This window comes from Coregonus clupeaformis, unplaced genomic scaffold, assembly GCF_020615455.1.
Source record: "Coregonus clupeaformis isolate EN_2021a unplaced genomic scaffold, ASM2061545v1 scaf1271, whole genome shotgun sequence".
In the NCBI taxonomy this organism is placed as follows: domain Eukaryota; kingdom Metazoa; phylum Chordata; class Actinopteri; order Salmoniformes; family Salmonidae; genus Coregonus; species Coregonus clupeaformis.
In genome coordinates this window covers 125,493-149,027 of record NW_025534725.1, presented here as the reverse complement: position 1 = coordinate 149,027, position 23,535 = coordinate 125,493, and the positions used below count along the sequence as shown (strand labels likewise).

General features: G+C 41.8%; 1 protein-coding gene across 4 annotated transcripts; it reads right to left on the bottom strand.

The window, feature by feature from the left end:
• Positions 1 to 816: 816 nt before the first annotated feature.
• LOC121566100 (myomesin-2) lies at positions 817 to 23,194 on the bottom strand. Of its 4 annotated transcripts, XM_045217920.1 has the most exons (38): positions 23,025 to 23,110; positions 21,647 to 21,773; positions 18,657 to 18,752; positions 18,058 to 18,193; positions 17,695 to 17,849; positions 16,829 to 16,921; positions 15,518 to 15,606; positions 15,109 to 15,153; positions 13,177 to 13,341; positions 12,747 to 12,908; positions 11,968 to 12,109; positions 11,346 to 11,545; positions 11,148 to 11,201; positions 10,242 to 10,369; positions 9,809 to 9,992; positions 8,651 to 8,825; positions 8,255 to 8,376; positions 8,034 to 8,051; positions 7,614 to 7,801; positions 7,232 to 7,358; positions 6,885 to 7,060; positions 6,493 to 6,607; positions 6,050 to 6,209; positions 5,853 to 5,959; positions 5,709 to 5,753; positions 5,449 to 5,585; positions 5,001 to 5,145; positions 4,608 to 4,667; positions 4,157 to 4,224; positions 3,852 to 3,965; positions 3,538 to 3,625; positions 3,375 to 3,413; positions 3,079 to 3,184; positions 2,635 to 2,798; positions 2,429 to 2,465; positions 2,178 to 2,200; positions 2,040 to 2,095; positions 817 to 1,842 (listed from the first exon to the last, which is right to left on the bottom strand). In XM_045217920.1, the coding sequence occupies exons 2-38, from the start codon at positions 21,748 to 21,750 to the stop codon at positions 1,369 to 1,371; spliced, it is 4,497 nt and encodes a 1,498-aa protein (XP_045073855.1). In that variant the 5' UTR covers positions 21,751 to 21,773; positions 23,025 to 23,110; the 3' UTR covers positions 817 to 1,368. The 4 variants fall into 4 exon arrangements, with proteins under 4 accessions (XP_045073855.1, XP_045073853.1, XP_045073854.1 ...); XM_045217918.1 differs by lacking the exon at positions 21,647 to 21,773 and having other exon boundaries at positions 23,025 to 23,194; XM_045217919.1 differs by lacking the exons at positions 8,034 to 8,051; positions 21,647 to 21,773 and having other exon boundaries at positions 23,025 to 23,194.
• Positions 23,195 to 23,535: the final 341 nt, after the last annotated feature.

The window sequence follows — 23,535 nt, the reverse complement described above, 5'->3', positions numbered from 1 at the left end:
GCTTTTAAAATCCAATTGAATGTGTTAAATTGTCCAGTCAGTTGAACATTGAGAATCACAGCCAGCAAGTCAACCCGACCGGCACCTCTGTCGTATGGCTGAAGTAAAAAGGTGAGCAGTCAATGATGGGTGTGGATTGTAGTTTTTTTCTTCTTAATAGATAAAACCTGCTGCAATATTCACCCCATTCACTGCTCTGACAAAACACATCACATGAGAGTCCCTCCCTTCAGAGGTTTGGAAGAAGGCTAGTAGTATCTTGTTTGGGTGAGGCTCTGTCGCCGCCGGCCGCGCCCGGGAGACTCATGGGCGGCGCACAATTGGCCCAGCGTCGTCCAGGGTAGGGGAGGGAATGGCCGGCAGGGATGTAGCTCAGTTGATAGAGCATGGCGTTTGCAACGCCAGGGTTGTGGGTTCGATTCCCACGGGGGGCCAGTATAAAAAAATATGTATTCACTAACTGTAAGTCGCTCTGGATAAGAGCGTCTGCTAAATGACTAAAATGTAATGTAAATGTAATGAAAGGAAACACTTACAGTAGTCATTTTCTTTATAGGTAGCGTTGTTGCCTCAAATATGATCTCTTCTGTGGAGTGTACATTTATATCAATGTATAATATTTATAATATTTAACATGTCCTTAATACATCTTTGAGGAGAATACCAAAAGGATCTTGTGCCATACAGAAGTCCGTATCCTCTAAAGTTACTGCTAAATGACTAAAAGGTCCCTCCTTAAACGAAAGACAATTAAGAAGTGAGAGTAGACAAGTGAGGGAAATAAAAAGATAGAATGACAGGAAAAGACAACAGAGAGAAGGTGATAAATGAGGTTTATTGCTAACACAAAGCAAATGGGGAAACGCAACACGGTGCAGACAAACTTAACTTCTCTGGCATAGCGACTGCAGTGCGGACGGCACTGGCTGTGTGTCTGCCGTCTGCACTCTCTGACATCCATTCACCATCAACAGAGAAATGGACACAGACATTCAGACTTGGGCTCAAATACTATATGAAATAATTTCAAATACTTAAGCTGTGCTTGATTAAGCTTGTCTGTTGCAATGGCAAATCCCGCCCACCTGGCACTCTAGGCAGGCTGATCCCAGGTCTGCAGACATTCCATTATACAGTACAGTATAATGGAAGGTGCAGCTTTTTTATGATTAACACTTATGACTAACATCTACTCTGGTCATTTCTTTTTTTCAAATTTTCTTGCCTGTTAAAGCTCAGTGACCAGCTATATGACATATGACAACTAAAATGGACACCTTCACGTAACAGCTTCTGGTTTCACCCAACTCATGCTATTAATCAGTAGCACTAAATGCCTCAATCTTTCTCAGGCATCAATATCCCTGGTTACTTTCTAGGGGGGGTTGGTGACTTGAGAGATCTGGCTGGGCTGGGGGACTTCATACGCCGAGGGGGGGTTGGGGACGTAGGGGTGGGGGTTGGGGATTTGGCGGTTGGGGTGGGGGACTTTAGGGACGGGGTGGGGGTCTGGGGGATGGGGGTTTGGGCAGGGGTAGGGGTCTTGGAGGCCAGGGGTGCAGGTGTGGCTCCTCTCCCTCCCATTTTGGGCTCGGGGGGGCTCTCGCCTTGCTTGTAGACGCTCACGGTGATCTCCACGAACTCGCCGCCATATTTGTTCCGTACGTTGATGCTGTACTTGCCGGAGTCCTCGGATGTGACGGCGGTGATGGTGAGGCTGGCGAATTTATTGGCCTCAAGCGTAATCTTGGCATGCTCAGTGGAGACTACCTCATTTTCATTCTTGAACCAGGTGACCTCTGGACTGGGGTCACCCCAGACTGTGCAGGTCAGGCTCAGGGTCTGAAGGTGGACAGAGGGAGGTGGAGAGGAGAGAGTGAGAGTTCAGAGGTCAGAGAGATCGAGGTCAGCGAGATAGATCTCTTGAATATGCACTCAATTCTCAACGAGAGTCCATGTGTTTTCAATACAATCACAATCTTATACAAACATATGTCATCATGATATAACGTTTGTTCAGAGTGCATAGAATATCCCACCTTCTGCTCCATAATGGTGACCACATCTGGCAGACCACCAACCACTCTACCACGGTCTGAGGATTAGGACAGTCAATTAGTACTTGTTGTCACGTTATCACTAGGCTAATATGTACTGTGTAAATATAGTATACTCACTCTTCTCAGCAAAGGCTGCAGCCCTGAAAGATAAAATAACAAAATAATGACATTGTTATAAATCAAGGACTTGGTGTATTACCAAAACATTTGGCAGTGTGTATACGATGAGGACAAATTCTTGCCTTATAAAACCTTTGGAACGTTTAATACTGTGATTGTTATTTTTGTGTTGTATTTTGCCAATATATATATTTTTATAATAATAATTTGAACGACAAACAACAACAGCACAGCAATAAGTGTCTTACTTGAGTCTCAGGTACTCCTCATATGCATCGGTATATGCTACAAAAAGACAAATTGACATGGTTGACATGATAAGACATCCTCTATAAAGACAAGTTAAGTGCAATTTAAAACAATCCTAGTGGGCAAAACTTCTGGTTGTAATGACATCATTTCAACGTTGTGACATTGTTTTTCCGGTTGGGATTTTTTCTCTCGCAATGCTAACCTTGTCCGGAGAGGTCGAAAGAGCGAGTGTGGGACTTGGTGGCATCCATTATCTGGATGGAGTAGTGTCCCTTTTCCTTCTCTGATGGATCCCTGATCTGCATCCAGGCCATCTCAGCTGTGCCGGCGATCCTCATCTTCTCAGACGACGAGATCTTGCTATCCCTAAACGGATATGGTCAGGTTTATTAGTCTAAATTAAAACCCTGCATTTCGGTCATTCCACAGTTATATTTAAAGGATGGATACTTTAAGTTGAGGCAAGACCAACAGACAAATCTACCCTACAGTCTAAACTTAAATCCATTGAAACATAAAAATAGTATCTAGAAACATCCACTGATTGACATAGGTCAAAGTATGCCTTCAAATCTCATCTCCAAAATGGCTGCATACTGTGTAACCGGCCTTGCTTAGTGTGATGTAGATGATGAGATGTGCGTACTTGTGCAACCAGGCAGTCCTGATCTCCTCTGTGTAGTACTTCATGTAGCACTGGAGCCTGATGCCCTCTGGGGTACACTGAAGCACCAGCTCAGAGGCAGAAGACCCTGACAGGAAAAAGAGAGGCAAAGACTTCACATCCACACCAACACTAAGTACCTTCACAACCACACCAACACTAAGTACCTTCACAACCACACCAACACTAAGTACCTTCACAACAATACTAAGTAACTTCACAACCACAACAATGCATCAATATTTTTCCAAGCAAGTGTTTTGATACAAAGTACATACCAGCAATGTAAGCAATGGCGTTGATAATATCGTCAAACACTGCAAAACGAAAACAGAAGATTTGTAGAAAGAGGAATTCATTTTCAATAGGTCCTGATAAAGGAAATTATATTGTATAAATAATCAGATTATAGATCATAGATATCCTGGAGTAGGAATTTACCTTGGCCAGAAATGTCAAAGACAGAAGTGTCTTTCCCTCTGTCGTCACTGAGTTTAGCTTTGTAATGGCCCTGGTCTTTTCTGGAGAACTGAAGAAAAAAGGTACTATTTACTGAGATTATATTACAAAATCAGAAAAATTTGGCAATATTTTAGATACTATCGTCAACTTCAAAAAAAAAAACGATACTATGGTAAATGGAAAAATAGGGTCAATATTCATATAAGAAAATGTCTGCAAAAAAACCCGGAGTTCCCTTGAGCAGTTGTATTCCTTGTACAGTCATTGCTTTCAAGGTTTACAGCAGTAGTTACCAAGGAGATGGGGAGAGCAACAGATCCAGACATCACGTTAGGAGGGGTCTCCAGAACGATCTCCTCGTCATCCTTGAACCAGTGGAACACAGTCTCTTTCTTCACATTGGCAACCTGAGACACAAACACATACAGAATACAATCTGTCCCACAAATACAGAAAGTCCCACACCCAATATATGCTCCCAACAATTTAACGTGTAAACTGCAAAGCCCCAATGATTACAAATGTATACACAGTTTCAACCTGAAGTAAATAGATATCTGTAACCACAATAACAAGTCCAAGAAAACGTGTTTGTTACCTTGCAGACGAGCAGAACAGTACAGTCGTCATCCACATGGTAGGAAAGGTACTCAGCAAAGTGGGGACCTAAACATGATGAGAAATATTTCATTTTGAAAACTATTATCACAATATAAAGTACATTTTAGCCATTTAGCAGACACTCTTATCCAGAGCAACTTACAGTAGTGAGTGCATACATTTTTCATACTGATCCCCCATGGGAATCGAACCCACAACCCTGGCGTTGCAAGTGCCATGCTTTACCAACTGAGCCACACGGGACCAGTACAAACTGTATCTACAGCACAATGTGAAATGTTGAAAATAAAACTAACAGACCAGATGATTACTAATGTATGATATCAAGACAACAAAGTCTTCACTTTCTTGTTGAAAAATTAAACATAAACTTTCATACTATCGATCAAATATGTGCCATCAATCATCTGTGTACTAGGATAGAATACCTTGTTTCCTGATGTGCTCTGACCTCTGGAACTCAGCCTCCTTCAAGGCTGCCTTGAACACTGAGAATAGAACACAACAATGTCACTACTGAACCTAATACCCAACCTCTTACACTCCAGCACCGTAACTTTATGGTAAAGAAGAAAATGCTTACTATTATCATATGCATATCAGACTTTGGTTCAAATACTATTTGAAATCTGTCAAATCATTTTAGTGTTTGCTTTAGTCTACCTGGATTGCCAGATGGGCGGGGTTTGTGGTTTTTATTGGCTATTCTATTGGTTCTATTGCGCCAGGAAACTCAATCAAGCCCAGATAAAGTATTTGAAATCATTTCAAATAGTATTTGAACCAAAGTCTGACGTACTGTATATTAAATCCCCTCTCACCATCTCCCACCAGGACCAGAGAGCTCTGGTTCTTGGCTCTGCCGTCATGGATCTGGACAGTGTAGGTGGCCTCGCTGGCCTTGGAGAAGTGATCCACTGTCATCTGGATCACCCCGGTGTTCACGTCATGGCTGATCTTGTGGCTCTGCGGAACATACAAAATAGATACCATAATTACATCATGCATGATTCTTAATAACTATTACCTTTATGTTTCAATGTTTCATGTGATTGTGTCTCATGTTATTTGTTATGTATATTCACACTGCATAATTGCCCCTTGTGGGATAAATAAAATATTATTGAATTGAATTCATCAGCGAAATTCAGAGTACAGAAAAAGTCATCATTAATTTTTTTTCTGTTGTTTTGTTAACTGTCCTACATAACATTCCTTTCTTTTCCTTGATTAAAAAGCAATGTTTGAGGTTGTCGGTTTGGCACCTACATCACTGCTGGTGACCTCCTTGTCGTTGACAATGAACCTATAGGTGACGGCGGGTGACATCTTGAGGCACTGCAGCCAGAAACGCACGTGGCCCTTCTCTAGAACCTCATAGTTCAGTTGGTGCTTCAGTGGGACAACTGGACGAAGAAACAAACAAAAAAAGGATCAATTCTCAAGGGATATTTGTTGTGGTATTGTGAGAAGATTCCTATGTGACACTTCATGCCTGACAAAGATGCATATTGAAGCATAATACTCACTTGGATGTCTGATGTTATAGCTGAGTTCCAGCATGGTGTTCAGGGCTGCAAGATCAATTCAAGAATGAAGAATATAGGTATACATTTCAACAAGAAACATATCTATATTTTTTAATCTGAATCTAGGGGCGTATCTAAACCTACCATCCTCTGTCACGGTGTGGCTAGCAGAAACTCCATCAGTGTCAGTCACAACCACAGAGAACGCACCCAAATCACTCACGTCTGGGTTGACAAAAGTCAGCTTAGAGCTGGAAAAGAAATAAATGTTGAAACAAATGATGTTGACAAAAGTATTTAGTATGGTTGTGTGGTCAATAAAGACATAAAAACACACTTACTGTTTGCCCTTAGTTTCTATGGCAACTCTTGGACAGTCACCGATTTCTTTGTAGTTCTTAGACCAAGCAAAGCTGGAGGTCTCAGAAATCTCACAGGCCTCGAATGACAGGTAAATATCACCAGTGTCCTCATCCACTCCACACTGGATCTCCTGGGTGCCTTAACACAAGAAAACAGACAAAATAATAACCTTTATTGCTGAGCGGTAGAGAGGAAATATTACATATTATGCATTAGCAAAACTGTTCAAACCAAAAACTAATGAAAATCCTACTCAAAACCAATGGAGGAGTGTATGCCATATGTTCCTATACCAAAACGGTTCAAACACAAATCACTCACACAAATCCAACATGCTATATCAGACTGAAGTTGTCATATACAGTATATGTCATACAGTTGTCGTATAGGTGTCATATAGCTGTCACATAAGTGTTATTACCTGGCAGAGCCTTGGCAACCACTGGCTCAGACGTCTGGGAGGCCTTTCCTACTCCCTCAGCGTTGACAGCCTTCACTTTGAATGTATACTCTGCTCCTGCCTCCAGACCAGTCACCTATACAGCGCCAACAAATCATTACATCAATTAAACATCGCAATGAACATTACATTGTTTATTATAGACTGAATCCTAACTTGAGTTACATGAGCACAACATGACACTTAATGAACCTTTCTATACCAAAATATGATTCAAGCTAAATATTTGAGTTTTACCCACACACACATATTACAAGTTAAGAGTCAATTTACAAACTCTGCAGAGATGATCTGAACCATCATGTCCTGTGTGCTCATGTCTGCAGGCCTACATCCTGTAGTTGGCTGTTTACCTGCAGATAACGGTGGCCAATAGCCTCTTCATTCAGGGGGTGGTAGTGATGGCCCTTCTTGGCCATCTCCACGATGTATCCAGTGACGGCACTGGCGCCAGTGTAGACAGGGGCCTTCCACAGGATGACCAGGGAGTCACCTCTGACCTCACTGAAGGCCAAGTCATAAGCGGGACCTAAAGGTCAAAGGTCAAACAGTAACTTTGCACAATCTCACTGCCCGTAACTGGAACAATATTCAAATTAAAACAACTTAATTAAAAATTTAATAAGTAACAGGGACATGATACAGTACCACGATACTAATGATAAAAAATACTCATAATAAGATGGTTCCTTTGCTTTACCTGGTACTGCTGTAGTCCAGGCCTCACACTTCAGAGGAGTGCTGGGAGCAGAGGGCACGCCCACACCTGCCAGGTTCCCAGCCTGGACCTTAAACTCGTAGAAGGTTCCCTCCGTCAGACCGTCAACCTAAAGAGAAGGGAACAGTAATGAGACAGGGATCCAAATATATCCAATATTTTCAACAGTGTTGCTACAAGTAGCTACATATTTGCTATTGATTTTGAATGGCAGTTTTATTAGAGATCTAATCTATTATTTAGATGCAGATGGAAGAGTACATACTGTTCACACTATCAACAATGTAGTTATTAAACCATTAAGTATGAAGAACCAAACCTATTTATCCTAATCAGATCCCACTTCTGACACCACGTGACATACCGTGTAGGTCCTGGTCTTGGTGGGGGCAGAGTTGACCTCCTTCCAGGCCAGGCTGTCTGCATCACGCTTGTCGACGTAGTAGGCGTTGATCTTGGAGCCACCGCAGTGCTTGGGGCTCTTCCAGGCAATGATCATGGAGGCTCCGTCACAGCTCAGCATGGTGATGCCATGAGGTGCACTGGGTGTCGCTGTGGCACAGAGTCACACAGGTAAATTCAGAATACCTTTCCATCATGTAAAATTGATGTTAAAATTCACGGAATTATCAAAAGTGGCACATAAAGCACTCTGACAAGAGTTCAGTGCACAGATACAGCAAAAGTGGGGGAAGGGACAGTGAATAAGTCTGGTGGTGAACCTGTTCAGGAGCAGAACTGTGCATTAAAACACCCCTAGATAACAGAACAACTCAATACATACCATACTCCACTCCCCTCTCTCATATTTAGCATTGGACAAAGGAAAATAGTCAAAGTTAAGTATTGATAGTAAGGGAATACTGCTTGCTCTTTGGGGGTCTAGTTCAGGTTACTGTAAAGCACTTTGACAACTGTTGGTGTAAAAATGGCTTGATAAATACAATTGTATTAATTGATTGCAATCCTGCGTTTCTTATACGCCAATATTCTATTGATACTTACTGAGGGCGGGCTCCACAGCAATAGGAGTAGATTCCTGGGACTCATCACTGAGGCCATAGACGTTGACAGCCTGGACACGGAACACATAGGTCTCCCCCGGGGTCAGTCCATGGACCACAAACCTAAAACAGGGGAATTAAACATGATCATCTATACGTCTTGAATTGAAGGTAGTATTGCTGACTCTAAGACCTGGACAATATATAGGTGACAGGATTTTGCCAAATCAGTGGCTCGTTTGCAAGGATTTTATTTCTAGATTATTCTCAAGAAGGACAGAGGACTGTCACACTACATTCACTGTCCCATCTCCATTAATAATATATATATTATTAAAATCATTGCAGTAGTTTGAATATATAACTAGTAGACAAATGTATATGTTTAAATGGCTACCTGGTGTGCTTGTAGGGCTTGTGGTTGCATGGGGCCCAGGCCTTGGATCCCACCACAGAGGCATCTATGTAGTAGCCCATGAGGTGGTTGGGGTGTTTGGGGGGGTCCCACTGCACGAACACAGAGGACTTGGTGTTCCTGGTGGCAACCACCTGACCAGGAGCGGAGGGAACACCTACACAGGCAAAACTCATGCATGTTGGGGACTGGAGATACTGAATTGATGCATCATTACTACACAGTAAGTGAGTATAAGTGCTTAGGAGTTAGGAATACACACATATCTTCAAAATAAATCTTCAAATAAATGATCGTCATCATTTATAAACACCTTCATTCAAGATGGGAAAAATAATGCATTTCTCATTATGCATAACATACCCGATGTGACGTGATATCTTGGTGCGATGTTATGAGGAGATCCATAAGAATAAAGAACAATGAACACAATAACCACTCTGTAAACCTGTGGACTATATTCTACAACACATACCTTCAGCAAGGGGTGACAGAGGCATTCTTAACAGTTGTGATACATGATGTCATGCATCTTTCATGTAGGGAGTTCGTGTCAGACAAGAGGGTACCATTATCAATCATGGATATTGTGGGGACGAAACGTATTTTGGGATTGTGACGTTAGGGTGAGGATACTGTCGGATTTGATGTGACTTAATCATGCCCATCATCCTTCGTAGTTAGTTTCTCCAAAATACGAACAGGGGTGAAAGACCGATTTGTGATTGTGACATTACAGGAGTGTGATAGTCACATGACATAAATCTCAGTGCGCTTAAAATAAGGGATAAACGTTGGGCTTCACATTGTACATACCAACAGGCCGCTCACTGCCTGAAACATATGTTAAACAGAGTCTCATTTATCAAATTAGAATTGGAAGGATTCCTTGACTGTCACTGTTTGTAAATGCATTTTGTGTGTGTATGTGTGTGTGTGTACCCGTCTGTGTGTGTGTACACGTCTCCGTGTATGTGTGTGTGCGTGTGGGTACCCGTCTGTGTGTGTGTGTATGTGTGTATGTGTACCCGTCTGTGTGTGTACCCATCTCCGTGTGTGTGTGTGTGTGTGTGTGTATGTGTGTGTGTGTACCCGTCTCTGTGTGTGTGTGTGTGTGTGTGTGCTAAACCCCACTCTTACCATGCTCATCCACCTTTTCGATGGGATCTGTAGGCTCAGAGGCCTCGCTGGCTCCGTACAAGTTCTCTGAATACACACGGAACTGGTATTTTTTCCCGGCTTCCATATCGAAAACGGGGTAGCGAGGGGACTGCAGTTTCACTGCTGTGTTGATCCTCTGCCAAGCCCCAGTGCCTGCCATGGACTAGCGGATATTTGGGACGGGAGGGCAAATGAAAGGTAAAGCCTTCTACAACGTCATTGAATCACTCATCTCATTAGTAAAATGCCTTTAGCTACCTGCCAGCTGTTATTTCTTCAATCTTTCAAAACTCTTACTGCACTTTAGACAGATTGGAAGTTGTGAAAAGATAAATGGACTGTCTAATCTATTACAGTTCCTGTACTGAGTGATCTACATAGATGGGAAAGGGAATGGAGCAGCCACACACACCTTCTCAATGAGGTACCACAGTGGTGCCCGTCCACGAGGGCTGGGGGGTTTCCAGCTCAGCACGATATATGATTTGAATATCTCTGAGGCATGCACATCTGTAGGCTCCCCCGGCAATGTAACGTAACCTACATTGGGATTGAATGGCATTGAACAATACTTCATAATCCTTCATCATTATTTGATCATTAATAAGTACATTTGGGGTTAATTTAGTATTGATTATTATGGAATTACATTTGGGGTTAGTTTAGATCGTTTTAGTTACAACGTTAGCATCAAGAGTTAGATAATGGGTTAAACATTATACAACGCAAGGATGACGTTAGGATATGAAAGATGAAGGGTATAAGGAATAAGGAAAATAAATGTCATCTACCCATGTTAAATCTACGTTTAAAAAGCTGGCTGTTTAGTTGCCTATTTATTATGATGCCCAGTGGTGTCAATTAAGTTGCTTAGAAAATTAGTTTTTATTCATTCTTATTATGAACAAATGTTTAGAAATTAATATGACTACTATCATTAGAATTGTTACTATGTCAATTCCAAAGTCCAATCGAAAAGCTGGAGGTGAGCAGGAAGCGCGAGGGTTTATTGATTAATAATGATGAGATACTCAGGGGAGAAATCCTTCTCCTTTAAGGTACTGAGAACACATGTATTTATGTGTACATATATTCATGTGTGTAGTATTGTATATTGTAAGGGCCTTTGCCGATACAATATATTTAACAGGTATTTGCTTTGATGGATATTGGTCAGTTATGGAAAGTTATGGATATGTCGATTTTAATGCTGTGTGGAAGGTTAATTTGTTATCCAGTGTTTTTGTTTAATAGATGAGAGGAATAGAATAGACTGAACACAATATTTTGGTCCGTTACCATTGCTGGCATACTTTACCTTCCAGGTCATCATCTTTAATCACTATTTCATGTTTCCCATCCAGTTTAATCACTGTTACAACAGAGGAAAAAACAGAAAGGCCATTTATGACACAAAGGTGCATCTGCTGGCTGATATTCCACCAAAAATATCGATACAAACGTTTCCTTTGAGTATGCACTCAAGTAGAAATCATGAGTGTGTGTGGTTATGTACCTTGCAGTCTTTCTCTCTCAGCTGGGTCCAGGGCAGTCACCTTGTCAGACTCGCGAGATGGTCTGCTGATACCGGCACTGTTGACAGCCCTGACCCGGAAGTGGTAGGCGTGACCCACGCTCAGGCCGTGCACAGGGTATTTACAGATCTGCACTGGGGCGTCGTTACACTGGGACCAGGTAGCACTACCAGACTCACGTCTGTACAGGAGGAGAGGGAATTACATCATAAACCATAGAATGTAGTGATGTGTGGAAGTGCTGTACTGAACGGACATCAACAATGAGAATATACTAGGTCAGCAATACTGCAGATGTTTGTAATTCCATCAGTCATTTATCTATAAATCTAATTTGCATGCCTTTGTCACAAGACTTTGCTTGGCTCTGTAAGATCCGGTAGCTTCACAAAATCAATTGCTCTACCAGATTAGATGTGAAACATCATGTGATCGTGAAAAACCATGTTTCTAACAATCATTCCACTATCATACACTCTCAATGGCCATCCTGTATATATTTTACATCTTCTAATAACTACAATCAAATCTGCTTTTATTGACATATGTTGGAGATTCTGTACGGGAGAGTCTAACATAATGTCCTAAATTACTCAAACTGACTTGTCCACAAAGTATCCAGTGATGGCAGACTCGTTGGTGGTGTTGGGGGGTTTCCAGGCAACCAGGACGTAGTCCGAGTTGATGTCAAACGCCTTGACGCTGATTGGTGCACCAGGTGCTCCAGCCACAGAGCGAGCAGCATCTGGGGAATAAGGAAGCGATGAAGGAAACAAGGTGGGAATAAGGAGACAAAGTGGGAATACTGTATAAGTTACTTGGGTTAACACATGCAAATATGTATGGAATTACAAACTGAATACAGTATGTAAAATGCTATGCCTAGAGCATATATTTGTGTTGAGTAGGCCTGAAGTTTAAAGGGCCCGTGGGAACTGTGTCATTTATCACTACATGTTTCTTAACAATAAACCTCAAACCTGGTATTGTTTCTAATGTATAGCATTATAGTAAACATTCTTTCCTTTCTAATGTATAACATGAAATAGTATTTCTCTAATATAAATATGTTGTTTCTACACTCTTAGAAAAAAGGGTTCCAAAAGGGTTCTTCCCCATTCGAGAACCATTTTTGGTTCCAGGTAGAACCGCTTTCGGTTCCAGGTGTACAAAGGGTTCTAAATGGAACCCAAAAGGGTTCTACCTGGAACCCAAAAATGGTTCTACCTGCAACCAAAAAGGGTTCTTCAAAGGGTTCTCCTATGGGGACAGCCGAAGAACCCTTAAAAGGTTCTAGATAGCACCTTTTTATCTAAGAGTGTATGCTGCTTTATTGTGAAATTATAATATTATCATTTAATTATAAGTCCATATGACTTTACCTTTCACAAACAGATAGGCGCTGTGCTCGGTGGTGCCGTCCTTCGTCCACATGCGGAGGGTGTACAGACCCTCATCATCCTTGGCCAGGTGGGGCAAAGTCAAAGTGGCAGCGCCCCCACCAACCTTAATCTCAGCCAACTTCCCTGCCTTCAGCAGTTTATCTGATCAACAACAGAGACGGAATAACAACACTTTATCTAGTAGTTCGTTGTTGTTGAGAGTTGACCCTAAGAACATGGATAGCATCTGTAGAATGTGTACAAAAACTGTTGCTTCTTTCTATGTCATACTGTAATCTGATGGGCTGCGCTGTATTGAGATGTGCTGTGAATTAAGATGCACTGTGCTTTTTACACAATGTACTGTATGGCTCTCCTGTGTTGTGCTGTACTGTGATGATGCACCATTGAGTTATGTTCACTCGCTCACCGTCTCTGTACCACTGGGCCAGTGGTGGTACGTTGGGCAGGTCGGGAACCACCACCATGGTACACACCAGACTGATGGAGCCTCCCTCTGTTCCGAACGACACTCCAAACCTATCCAGCATGGTGATCTCCAGCTTACTGTGGTGAATCACAGTCAGGTGGGGCACTGAGGAGAAGACAAGGACAACACATGCTAATATATTAGTAAACCAATAATATCCTACAGTACTTACTATGATCTGTGATAACCAAAACAACATATACCTACAGCGCATTCGGAAAGTTTTCAGACCCCTTGACTTTTTCCACATTTTGTTACGTTACAGCCTTATTCTAAAATTGATTAAATTGTTTCATCAATCTACACACAATACCCCATAATGACACATCAAAAGAGGTTTTTATTTTTTTGTTTTTTTACCCACAACCTTAAAAAACCTGTAATATCACATTTACATAAGTATCCAGACCCTTAACTCAGTACTTTGTTGAAGCACATTTGGCAGCGATTACAGCCTCGAGTCTTCTTGGGTATGACGCTACAAGCTTGGCACACCTGTATTTGGGGAGTTTCTCCCATTTTTTTCTGCAGATCCTCTCAAACTCTGTCAGGTTGGATGGGGAGCGTTGCTGCACAGCTATTTTCAGGTCTCTCCAGAGATGTTAGATTGGGTTCAAGTCCGGGCTCTGGCTGGGCCACTCAAGGACATTCATAGACTTGTCCCGAAGCCACTCCTGCGTTGTCTTGGCTGTGTGCTTAGGGTCGTTGTCCTATTGGAAGGTGAACCTTCGCCCCAGGTCCTGAGCACTCTGGAGCAGATTTTCATCAAGGATCTCTCTGTACTTTCCTCCGTTCATCTTTCCCTCGATCCTGACTAGTCTCCCGTCCCTGCCGCTGAAAAACATCCCCACAGAAAGATGCTGCCACCGCTATGCTTCACCGTAGAGATGGTGCCAGGTTTCCTCCAGACGTGACGCTTGGCATTCAGGCCAAAGAGTTCAATCTTGGTTTCATCAGACCAGAGAATCTTGTTTCTCATGGTCTGAGTCTTTAGGTGCCATTTGGCAAACTCCAAGCGGGCTGTCATGTGCCTTTTACTGAGGAATTCCGTCTGTCTCGGAGCTCTACGGACAATTCCTTCGACCTCATGGCTTGCTTTTTGCTCTGACATGCACTGTCAACTTGGGACCTTATATAGACAGGTGAGTACCTTTCCAAATCATGTCCAATCAATTGAATTTACCACAGGTGGACTCCAATCAAGTTGTAGAAACATCTCAAGGATGATCAATGGAAACAGGATGCACCTGAGCTCAATGTTGAGTCTCATAGCAAAGAGTCTGAATACTTATGTAAATAAGCTATTTCTGTTTTTTATTTTTAATAAATTAGCGAACATTTCTAAAAACCTGTTTTTGCTTTGTCATTGTGGGTTATTGTGGTTAGATTGATGAGGAAAAAAATAAATGTAATCCTTTTTACACTAAGACTGTAATGTCACAAAATTTGAAAAAAGTCAAGGGGTCTGAATACATTCTGAAGGCACTGTATATGAGTATATAATACATACATATATTATGCATCACTGGATGAAGAACTGTCAGTGTGATACATAAACAAACCAACCTAGCACAATCCAATAATATCATGGTTGATGTGTCAGTAAATGTTTGTTGTATTGTAACATTGTAAGGTCCTTCAGTGTGTGTTGAATAGAAGTCTCCCCTTGTTTTCATTCGTTGACTGGCTCAGGGCCGGAACAACACAAAGTCATGCTCACAATAGTTTCTAGTGCTTATCAGGCCACTTAGACAGAGACTGATATTTGTGGCCTCTGATCTCAAGCAAAGCCAGCCATGTCTGGGCCCCACTCCAGCAGCACTGGGCTGGTTCTCCACCCACCCTCCTCCTCAATCCACTCTTTCCTCTCACCTTGACCAACAAGCTGGCAGGACCCATGGGCTCCTCCTGCTGGTCCTAAGAGGAATACAAATATTTCTTAGAAATGGAAGAAGGAACATTATTTTCTAAAATGAAAACCTTTATTCAGATTCATATGCTATGGGTGTTTGTTGCTTTGTAGATTGACATTTGAGGGAACTTTTCATAGCAGTGCAAATACTTCAAATACTTTAGTGCAAATACTTAAATGACACAGAGAGAGAGAGAGAGAGAGAGAGAGAGAGAGAGAGAGAGAGAGAGAGAGAGAGAGAGAGAGAGAGAGAGAGAGAGAGAGAGAGAGAGAGAGAGAGAGGGTGAGAGGGTGAGAGAGGGTAGGAGAGAGGAGGAGATAGTGGAAGAGAGAGAGAAAGCAAGAGAGGAGAGAGAGAGAGAGACTCACTCTTGACAGTGACAGAGGCCTTGCTGGTAGTTGAGCCATGGGAGTTTGTTGCCACAGCGCTGTACTCAGCAGTATCACTCACCACACACCTAAAGTGAAGGAAATTAGATATTAGTATATTATGATTTCATTGGCTCAAATAAATGGTACATGTGTATTGTGTTGTTCATTATCACTGTTTATACAATGGGTGGGTCTAATCCTGAATGCTGATTTGTTAAAAACGGTTAATGTCATAGGGGTTTATTGGCATTGTGTTAAATGACCTCAGGACTGGGTAAAATCCAAGAAATGTATTTTGATCAAAACATCCTCCCCTTCACCGTCATTCCTTTTAAAGGACGACTTTTAATCCCAGTCAAATGTTTGACGACATTAACGAGTAGAAGGAGACATTGCGTTTTGGAAAGTGATCTCATGGCTTGAGAGCGCCAATCGAACAGAAGGCGACGTTCTGAAGCGGCAGAAGGCGTTAAGAAGGCGGCACATCGTAAGGAGAGACATTCCAAAGGAGAAACCGAGGGTGAGAATAGAAGAGGAGAAATGTGACCTTCCCCCCTGGAAGTACTATTTTAAAGACGATCCTTTTTCCATTTTCCCAGCTGGGGTGATATGGATCTCAGGCCGTTTCTTTCCACTCTCACTCTCTTTCTCTTCAAATATTATCAAAGACAACTAATTGATTAAGGGTGGAAAAGAAAGGCGTTTGAAAGAGAGCGTGTTGGGGCGGAGGAGTGGGGAAGGGCTAACTTAAATGGTGTTCTCCTTTTTGACCCAGTAACGTAATGACGTCGCAGGAGAGATTCAGTGCAGAGAGCGAGAGGGGGGAGGACGAATGAACGGATCGAATGACACGGAGGTCAGCACTTCGGTATGAACAGCTGAGGCGTCTTGAAGATGAGAGCCGGGAGGGCCAGCGACATGCAGGCTGTCTTTAGAGGCGGAGCTGGCTTTAGACTAAATAGGAAATGCAACAACCCCCTCCTCCCTTCAGTTTCACTGGGGTGCCATTCACTTTCACTGGCAACAGGGAACAGCCAAGGGGTACAATGGGTACTGCCTGACAACAAGTGGAAAAACAACACCTGTTCATAGAGTAGAACAAGGCAAGTGACAATTTCATTTGACGTCAGTAAGTTCAAGAAATGAAACACAATTTGATGTATGTGATAATGATTTCAAAAACTACAGTATGTGAATTGAATTTCGGTTCATGTCCTTAATCAAGTTGAAATGAACCCGAACTTGACCTTGGTCAAATTAAACCAATTAACATGAAAAGAGACAGCGAAATAGAGTGAGGTACAGTACCTGCTAATAATCAGATTGTGTACTCCATACTTGCTCTCAATCTTGTACTTTCCTGGGGCACTCAGTGGGTCAACAGGTTTCCCTCCCTTATACCTGAAAATACAAGGCATCAAGTTAGTAAGTGGGTTCTTTTACACCATAGTATTGATGGAATTCTCTATACTGACGTGTTTTTAATACATCTGCTGTGTGACATATAACTAATATGGCATAATATTGACATAACTAATATGTTAGTATATTTGACATTACTTCAATGGTTAAACATCACTATTTTGACAAATTCTAATGAGATCGTGTTGACAGTAAACATAGACAAAATATGTAGCCTAAATATCTGTGAAGTCCTTCCAAAAAAAGACTGAAATGTGCATATACATTTCTAGCATTAGACAAGACCAAGGTGCTGGCTGTTAAAGCAGAGACGGTGTAATTGGTGCTAATGTGATCATTAACATGGTGCTAATGAAACCAATAAAGTGAGGAAACCTCACTAAAGAGCTACGTCTCCAATAGACACCATAATGGAGGCTAGTCACTCATATGAGGCCTACGTCTCCATGATCGAATAGTATTGTTGATGACCAACCAAGTACTGTCCCAGAGGACAAATCTGGTTGATATGATGTCATTATAACCAGTTTACAACCACAACTGCAGGTAAATGCTAATTAAAAGTGCATTCTAATCCATCGTAGGTAAATGTCGCTAAATTGGCTGTAATTAGTTGCTAAGTTGTTGGTAAAACATGTCACATCTCAAAGACTACATGGCTAATCATAGTAGTTACTAGATGCATACACAATATGGAAACGAATACATAATGAAGTACAACAGTAGTCCAATAAGAGGTAAGCGCTCCTAACCATTTGACAATAGGCCTGGGGTGACCGCCTACAGTGCAGAACAGCTTGATAGGAGTCTTCTCCCACACGGTGTGGGGCCTCAGAGCCACCAGGAAGTCAGGGGCTTTGTCCGTCTCTGTACTCAACGTCACCTTCTTGTGCATCATCTCCTGCACCTGAGGAGAGGCGGCATAGGTTGCATTAGCAAATTAGGGGGAACCTTTCCTCCAGCAGTGATAAGGTTAGTACAGGTAGAAATAGGATAACATAAACTATAGACAAAAAGCTATCAAATAGTACATATCTATTTAACTGGGGTACTTGCAAATCACAGGTTTAGCAGCACTGTACATAACATGATCCTTCCACAATCCAGTGTATTACCTCTCTCTTAATCGCAATATTCTCCACTTGGGTCTTTGTGGCCACTCTCATCCTGTGGAGCTCCTTCTGAATTGAAGCCAGTCCTTTCCCAACATGACTAGACACTCGCTGGTACTCCTCTATCTCATCGGCGCTCCTACACACATATTCCACAGCAGGAAAGATAATAATTGATATACCGGTACAATATACAGTGCTGTGTTTTATTAAAAAACAACAGACGAACACTTCAATATATTATCCAGTATTAGGTCAGATAGGTCCGTTATTAACATCTAATCAACACATTCTGTATAACAGGGTTCCACAACTTGCGGCTTGTTTCTGACTGTGGTTCATATTCCCTTACACCTAAAACAGCATGACATATCGGCCCTGTCCAGAAACAACCCCTAGCCCCTTCCCCTAGGCACTTCATGTAGACCTGAAATAATTTAATAGGTATGGCAGTAGTTCAATCTTAGCTGGGTGGAGATTTTGCCATATTGCTTACACCTATCCAATCGTTTCAGAGCTACACAAGTGTCTAGGGGTAAGGGCTAGGGGTTGTTTCTGTACTGGACCAATGTAGCTGGGAGACACTGTCCTATTGGACCCACCTCTGCCTGAACGCCGGCACTGTATAGGCTGGTTCAGCCATAGCCTCCGTGGCGTGGGTTTGCTGCACCTGGTTCACTGACCTAGAGCTTGATTTCCTGTGGAGAGAGAGAGCGGTCGTTAGAGTCATTAGAACAGGAAGATAAACAAACACTTAGTGCCGGCACTGTTGTGGTGGTACTGTGATTTTAAAATGTAAAAACAATTGCAGAATATATTTCATATAAAAAAACTAAAGGGACATAAAAGCTAATAAAGCAATTAATTAAGTGGTTTTCACCTAGATAGTGAGATCATAGGTATTGGACAAAAGATAATGGTCAACTCTACAACTTTTCAACCTCATTTTCAATATCTCCAGCACAATACCAGTGTCAACCTATGTGAAAATGGCGCATTTCTACGCTTTGTAGAAAAAAATATAAAGTTAAAAATGTCTACCCGATGATATCATCAAAAGTTAAACCTTTAAAAACAGTGATTTCCAAACACTATGAGATTCGTGGTGACGTGGGGAGAAAGAAAATACCCTCCCTTGGGCTAGAAACTCGTTGCAGGTTTAGAAAATCAGTTTTGTACTTTAAATCCTACCCTGTGATGTCACAGAGAACCATTGTTTTCTGTACCTTTCTTCTTATCTTTTTAACCACAGATCATAGAAATGTGCTGTTTTCACATATACAGTGGGGGAAAAAAGTATTTAGTCAGCCACCAATTGTGCAAGTTCTCCCACTTAAAAAGATGAGAGAGGCCTGTAATTTTCATCATAGGTACACGTCAACTATGACAGACAAATTGAGGGAAAAAAATCCAGAAAATCACATTGTAGGATTTTTTATGAATTTATTGCAAATTATGGTGGAAAATAAGTATTTGGTCACCTACAAACAAGCAAGATTTCTGGCTCTCACAGACATGTAACTTCTTCTTTAAGAGGCTCCTCTGTCCTCCACTCGTTACCTGTATTAATGGCACCTGTTTGAACTTGTTATCAGTATAAAAGACACCTGTCCACAACCTCAAACAGTCACACTCCAAACTCAACTATGGCCAAGACCAAAGAGCTGTGAAAGGACACCAGAAACAAAATTGTAGACCTGCACCAGGCTGGGAAGACTGAATCTGCAATAGGTAAGCAGCTTGGTTTGAAGAAATCAACTGTGGGAGCAATTATTAGGAAATGGAAGACATACAAGGCCACTGATAATCTCCCTTGATCTGGGGCTCCACGCAAGATCTCACCCCGTGTGGTCAAAATGATCACAAGAACGGTGAGCAAAAATCCCAGAACCACACGGGGGGACCTAGTGAATGATCTGCAGAGAGCTGGGACCAAAGTAACAAAGCCTACCATCAGTAACACACTACGCCGCCAGGGACTCAAATCCTGCAGTGCCAGACGTGTCCCCCTGCTTAAGCCAGTACATGTCCAGGCCCGTCTGAAGTTTGTTAGAGTGCATTTGGATGATCCAGAAGAGGATTGGGAGAATGTCATATGGTCAGATGAAACCAAAATAGAACTTTTTTGGTAAAAACTCAACTCGTCGTGTTTGGAGGACAAAGAATGCTGAGTTGCATCCAAAGAACACCATACCTACTGTGAAGCATGGGGGTGGAAACATCATGCTTTGGGGCTGTTTTTTCTGCAAAGGGACCAGGACGACTGATCCGTGTAAAGGAAAGAATGAATGGGGCCATGTATCGTGAGATTTTGAGTGAAAACCTCCTTCCATCAGCAAGGGCATTGAAGATGAAACATGGCTGGGTCTTTCAGCATGACAATGATCCCAAACACACCGCCCGGGCAACGAAGGAGTGGCTTCGTAAGAAGCATTTCAAGGTCCTGGAGTGGCCTAGCCAGTCTCCAGATCTCAACCCCCATAGAAAATCTTTGGAGGGAGTTGAAAGTCTGTGTTGCCCAGCGACAGCCCCAAAACATCACTGCTCTAGAGGAGATCTGCATGGAGGAATGGGCCAAAATACCAGCAACAGTGTGTGAAAACCTTGTGAAGACTTACAGAAAACGTTTGACCTGTGTCATTGCCAACAAAGGGTATATAACAAAGTATTGAGAAACTTTTGTTATTGACCAAATACTTATTTTCCACCATAATTTGCAAATAAATTCATTAAAAATCCTACAATGTGATTTTCTGGATTTTTTTTCTCCTTTTGTCTGTCATAGTTGACGTGTACCTATGATGAAAATGACAGGCCTCTCTCATCTTTTTAAGTGGGAGAACTTGCACAATTGGTGACTGACTAAATATTTTTTTCCCCCACTGTATGGACACTGGTTTGGTGCTGGAAATGATGAACAGGAGGTTGAAAAGTTGCAGAATTGCCCTTTAATTTCTTATCAAATATAACTAGTAAAGAGTCCAGAAACTGGATAGTTTTTTCTTGATGGGTTGGGGTCTAGAACAGGGTTCAGCATATGTTTCAGGCACAGTGAAGCAGTGGCATGCACACTAGTCTATGACATAAGACATGGGTTGCATAACAACATCAACGTCACGACCTGCTATGACCCGGTCAATAGGTCCCAATACTTTGGCTTCTGCTTGCAGCGTGACAAATTCTGAGTTTGAGGCTTCATTGGGTACAGTTCCATTTGCCCACCCCCACTTCACCTCACCACAGACTCCTATAACCTTGGAAATGCAGTTTGAAGCACAGCGGATGGCGTAACCACCAAAGGGTTGTGGTGGTCTGAGCTTTAGGATGCAGTGCTACTAAGGAGCATTAAAGCCACATCTAGTGGGCTGCTATGACCCATACGACCCTAAAACAAGGCAAAATCCATTGCCACAAGCCGCATAGCATCAGCATGGGGTGGGGGACATTTGAAGTTGGAGACCATCTCTTGTCCACTCCACTTCCCTCTACACCAGCACTATGTACATCCATACTATTGTACTCCAGCTACTATTGCCAAAAAAAAAACAGCATTCTATAGTGCTGCAGGTGAGCAGTAACACTAATCCCCTACCTTGAAGACTGCTCCTTGACAACATGCTTAGTAGTGTGAGAGCTGTGATGGCTGATGTGGCTCACATGCTTCTTCTGATTAAAATGCATGACTTTGGTAGCCATGGCTGGAACACTTCAAAAGAAACCTGGTCACAATCCCAGGTAGGAGAGGGAGGAGGGAGGGGTAAAGGAAATGGATATGTTTACCTTTACTTCACATGCAACTGGACATTGGAGATTGTTTGCTGTGTTAATGGGGTTTTCAACATTAACATCAATGTTTTTTGCATTATCAGACACAATAATGACTTCCCCTTAAGCGCTTTCACGCTGCTATTGTCAACTATAGTTGTCAACTATCTACGCTTGATGAGAATCTGCAAAGCCTTAGTCCTATCCATGTAGAAGGCAATTCAGGACATGAATATCCCTATTATGATCAACTTTTCACATAATTAATGACAACATAGCCTAACTGCAGTGTGCATACTTATAGGCACACAGGCTATCTCTGCCTTTGAAGACCTCACAAAATGGCTGTCAAAGGACTGATATGCAATGGTTATTATTTCTCCCATAAACTCCAAAAACTTTACCAGATCATTTATCTTTCACATTTTCTGCCTTGCATACTAATTATATCATATTTATCCCACAAATGACATGTTCAGGCATGACTTTATGGTTTAACAGGGGCCATTAATGTCGCCTCCACATACCACCATATCAACAGGGGTCAGCCCCTTAAATGTTTCACCTTACAGCGAGCACAGCTCATCTATGAATAGCTGAAAGAAGTCTGAAGGTGAATGCACTGGAGAAATATAGTCAAAAGCTACAGAAGAAAATTAGTAGCCTGCACCTTTGGCTGAATGTAGGACAATACTCATTGGGAAATAAATTGGCCAGGTCATCAACATACTAATCAATCAATAAATTAATTATTCAACTGCCTCTAAATAAATTAAATACTCAACTTTGTATGTACCCTCCCTTTACAGTACACTATCCAGATTTCCAGGATGTGTCTTAGGTATATACAATCATTAGTTAGGTAGCCTACATCCTCTACTATGAACCAAAATGAAGCACCCAAGAAAATAGGGTCAGCGACCTCATTCAAAGGCATGCCATTGGCGCACAGTGAAAGTATAACAGCCTACAGATAAATTCCAACACAACCCCTTATCCCTCACTGGAGACAAATTATCTATCCCCAAAACAACTCCAGACATGTAAATATGTCAATCTCTTAGCCTACATGTATGACAACATATATGACCATTATCAACGTTAATGTACTGGAAATATAAAGTTCCCCTGAAATAAAAATGTCGGACTTATAACGACCCAGTCAATTTAATAATGATAAAATAATAGACAGAAACGCGACTTACCCCTTGAGATTAAAACAGCGCAAAGCGGTAGCAGACGAGTCTGATGCCGCTTGGGAAGCACTTGCTGATGGTAACAAAAATATTACCCTCTCACTCAAGGAATGGCTTTCCCCGACCACCCCATGTATGGATGCACTTATGACTATATATAGCATTTACCAACATTTTCTGACCCATTCAACACTTTCTGTCAAAGTTGACGAGGGCAGGTGGCTGTTGAAACGGTCAAATAATTAACACAAATATTTGCGTCCATTTCGTCGATATTATTGTAGGATTTTTCAACAGGTTATTTGTTGGATAGACTGTTTTTCCTTGCAAAAGATTCGTGATTTTTTATTTTGTCAATAATGTAATAGGCATATAAAAATGTGTTTTAACCTATTTTCTGTTTTCGAGAAGATGACAACCGAATTTATAAATTGAATGGAGAGTTCTCTTGAAGGTGATTTGCTCACTCCTACTTCAATTAGTTTGACCAATTTCCTAATAATTATTTTCTCTCTACAAA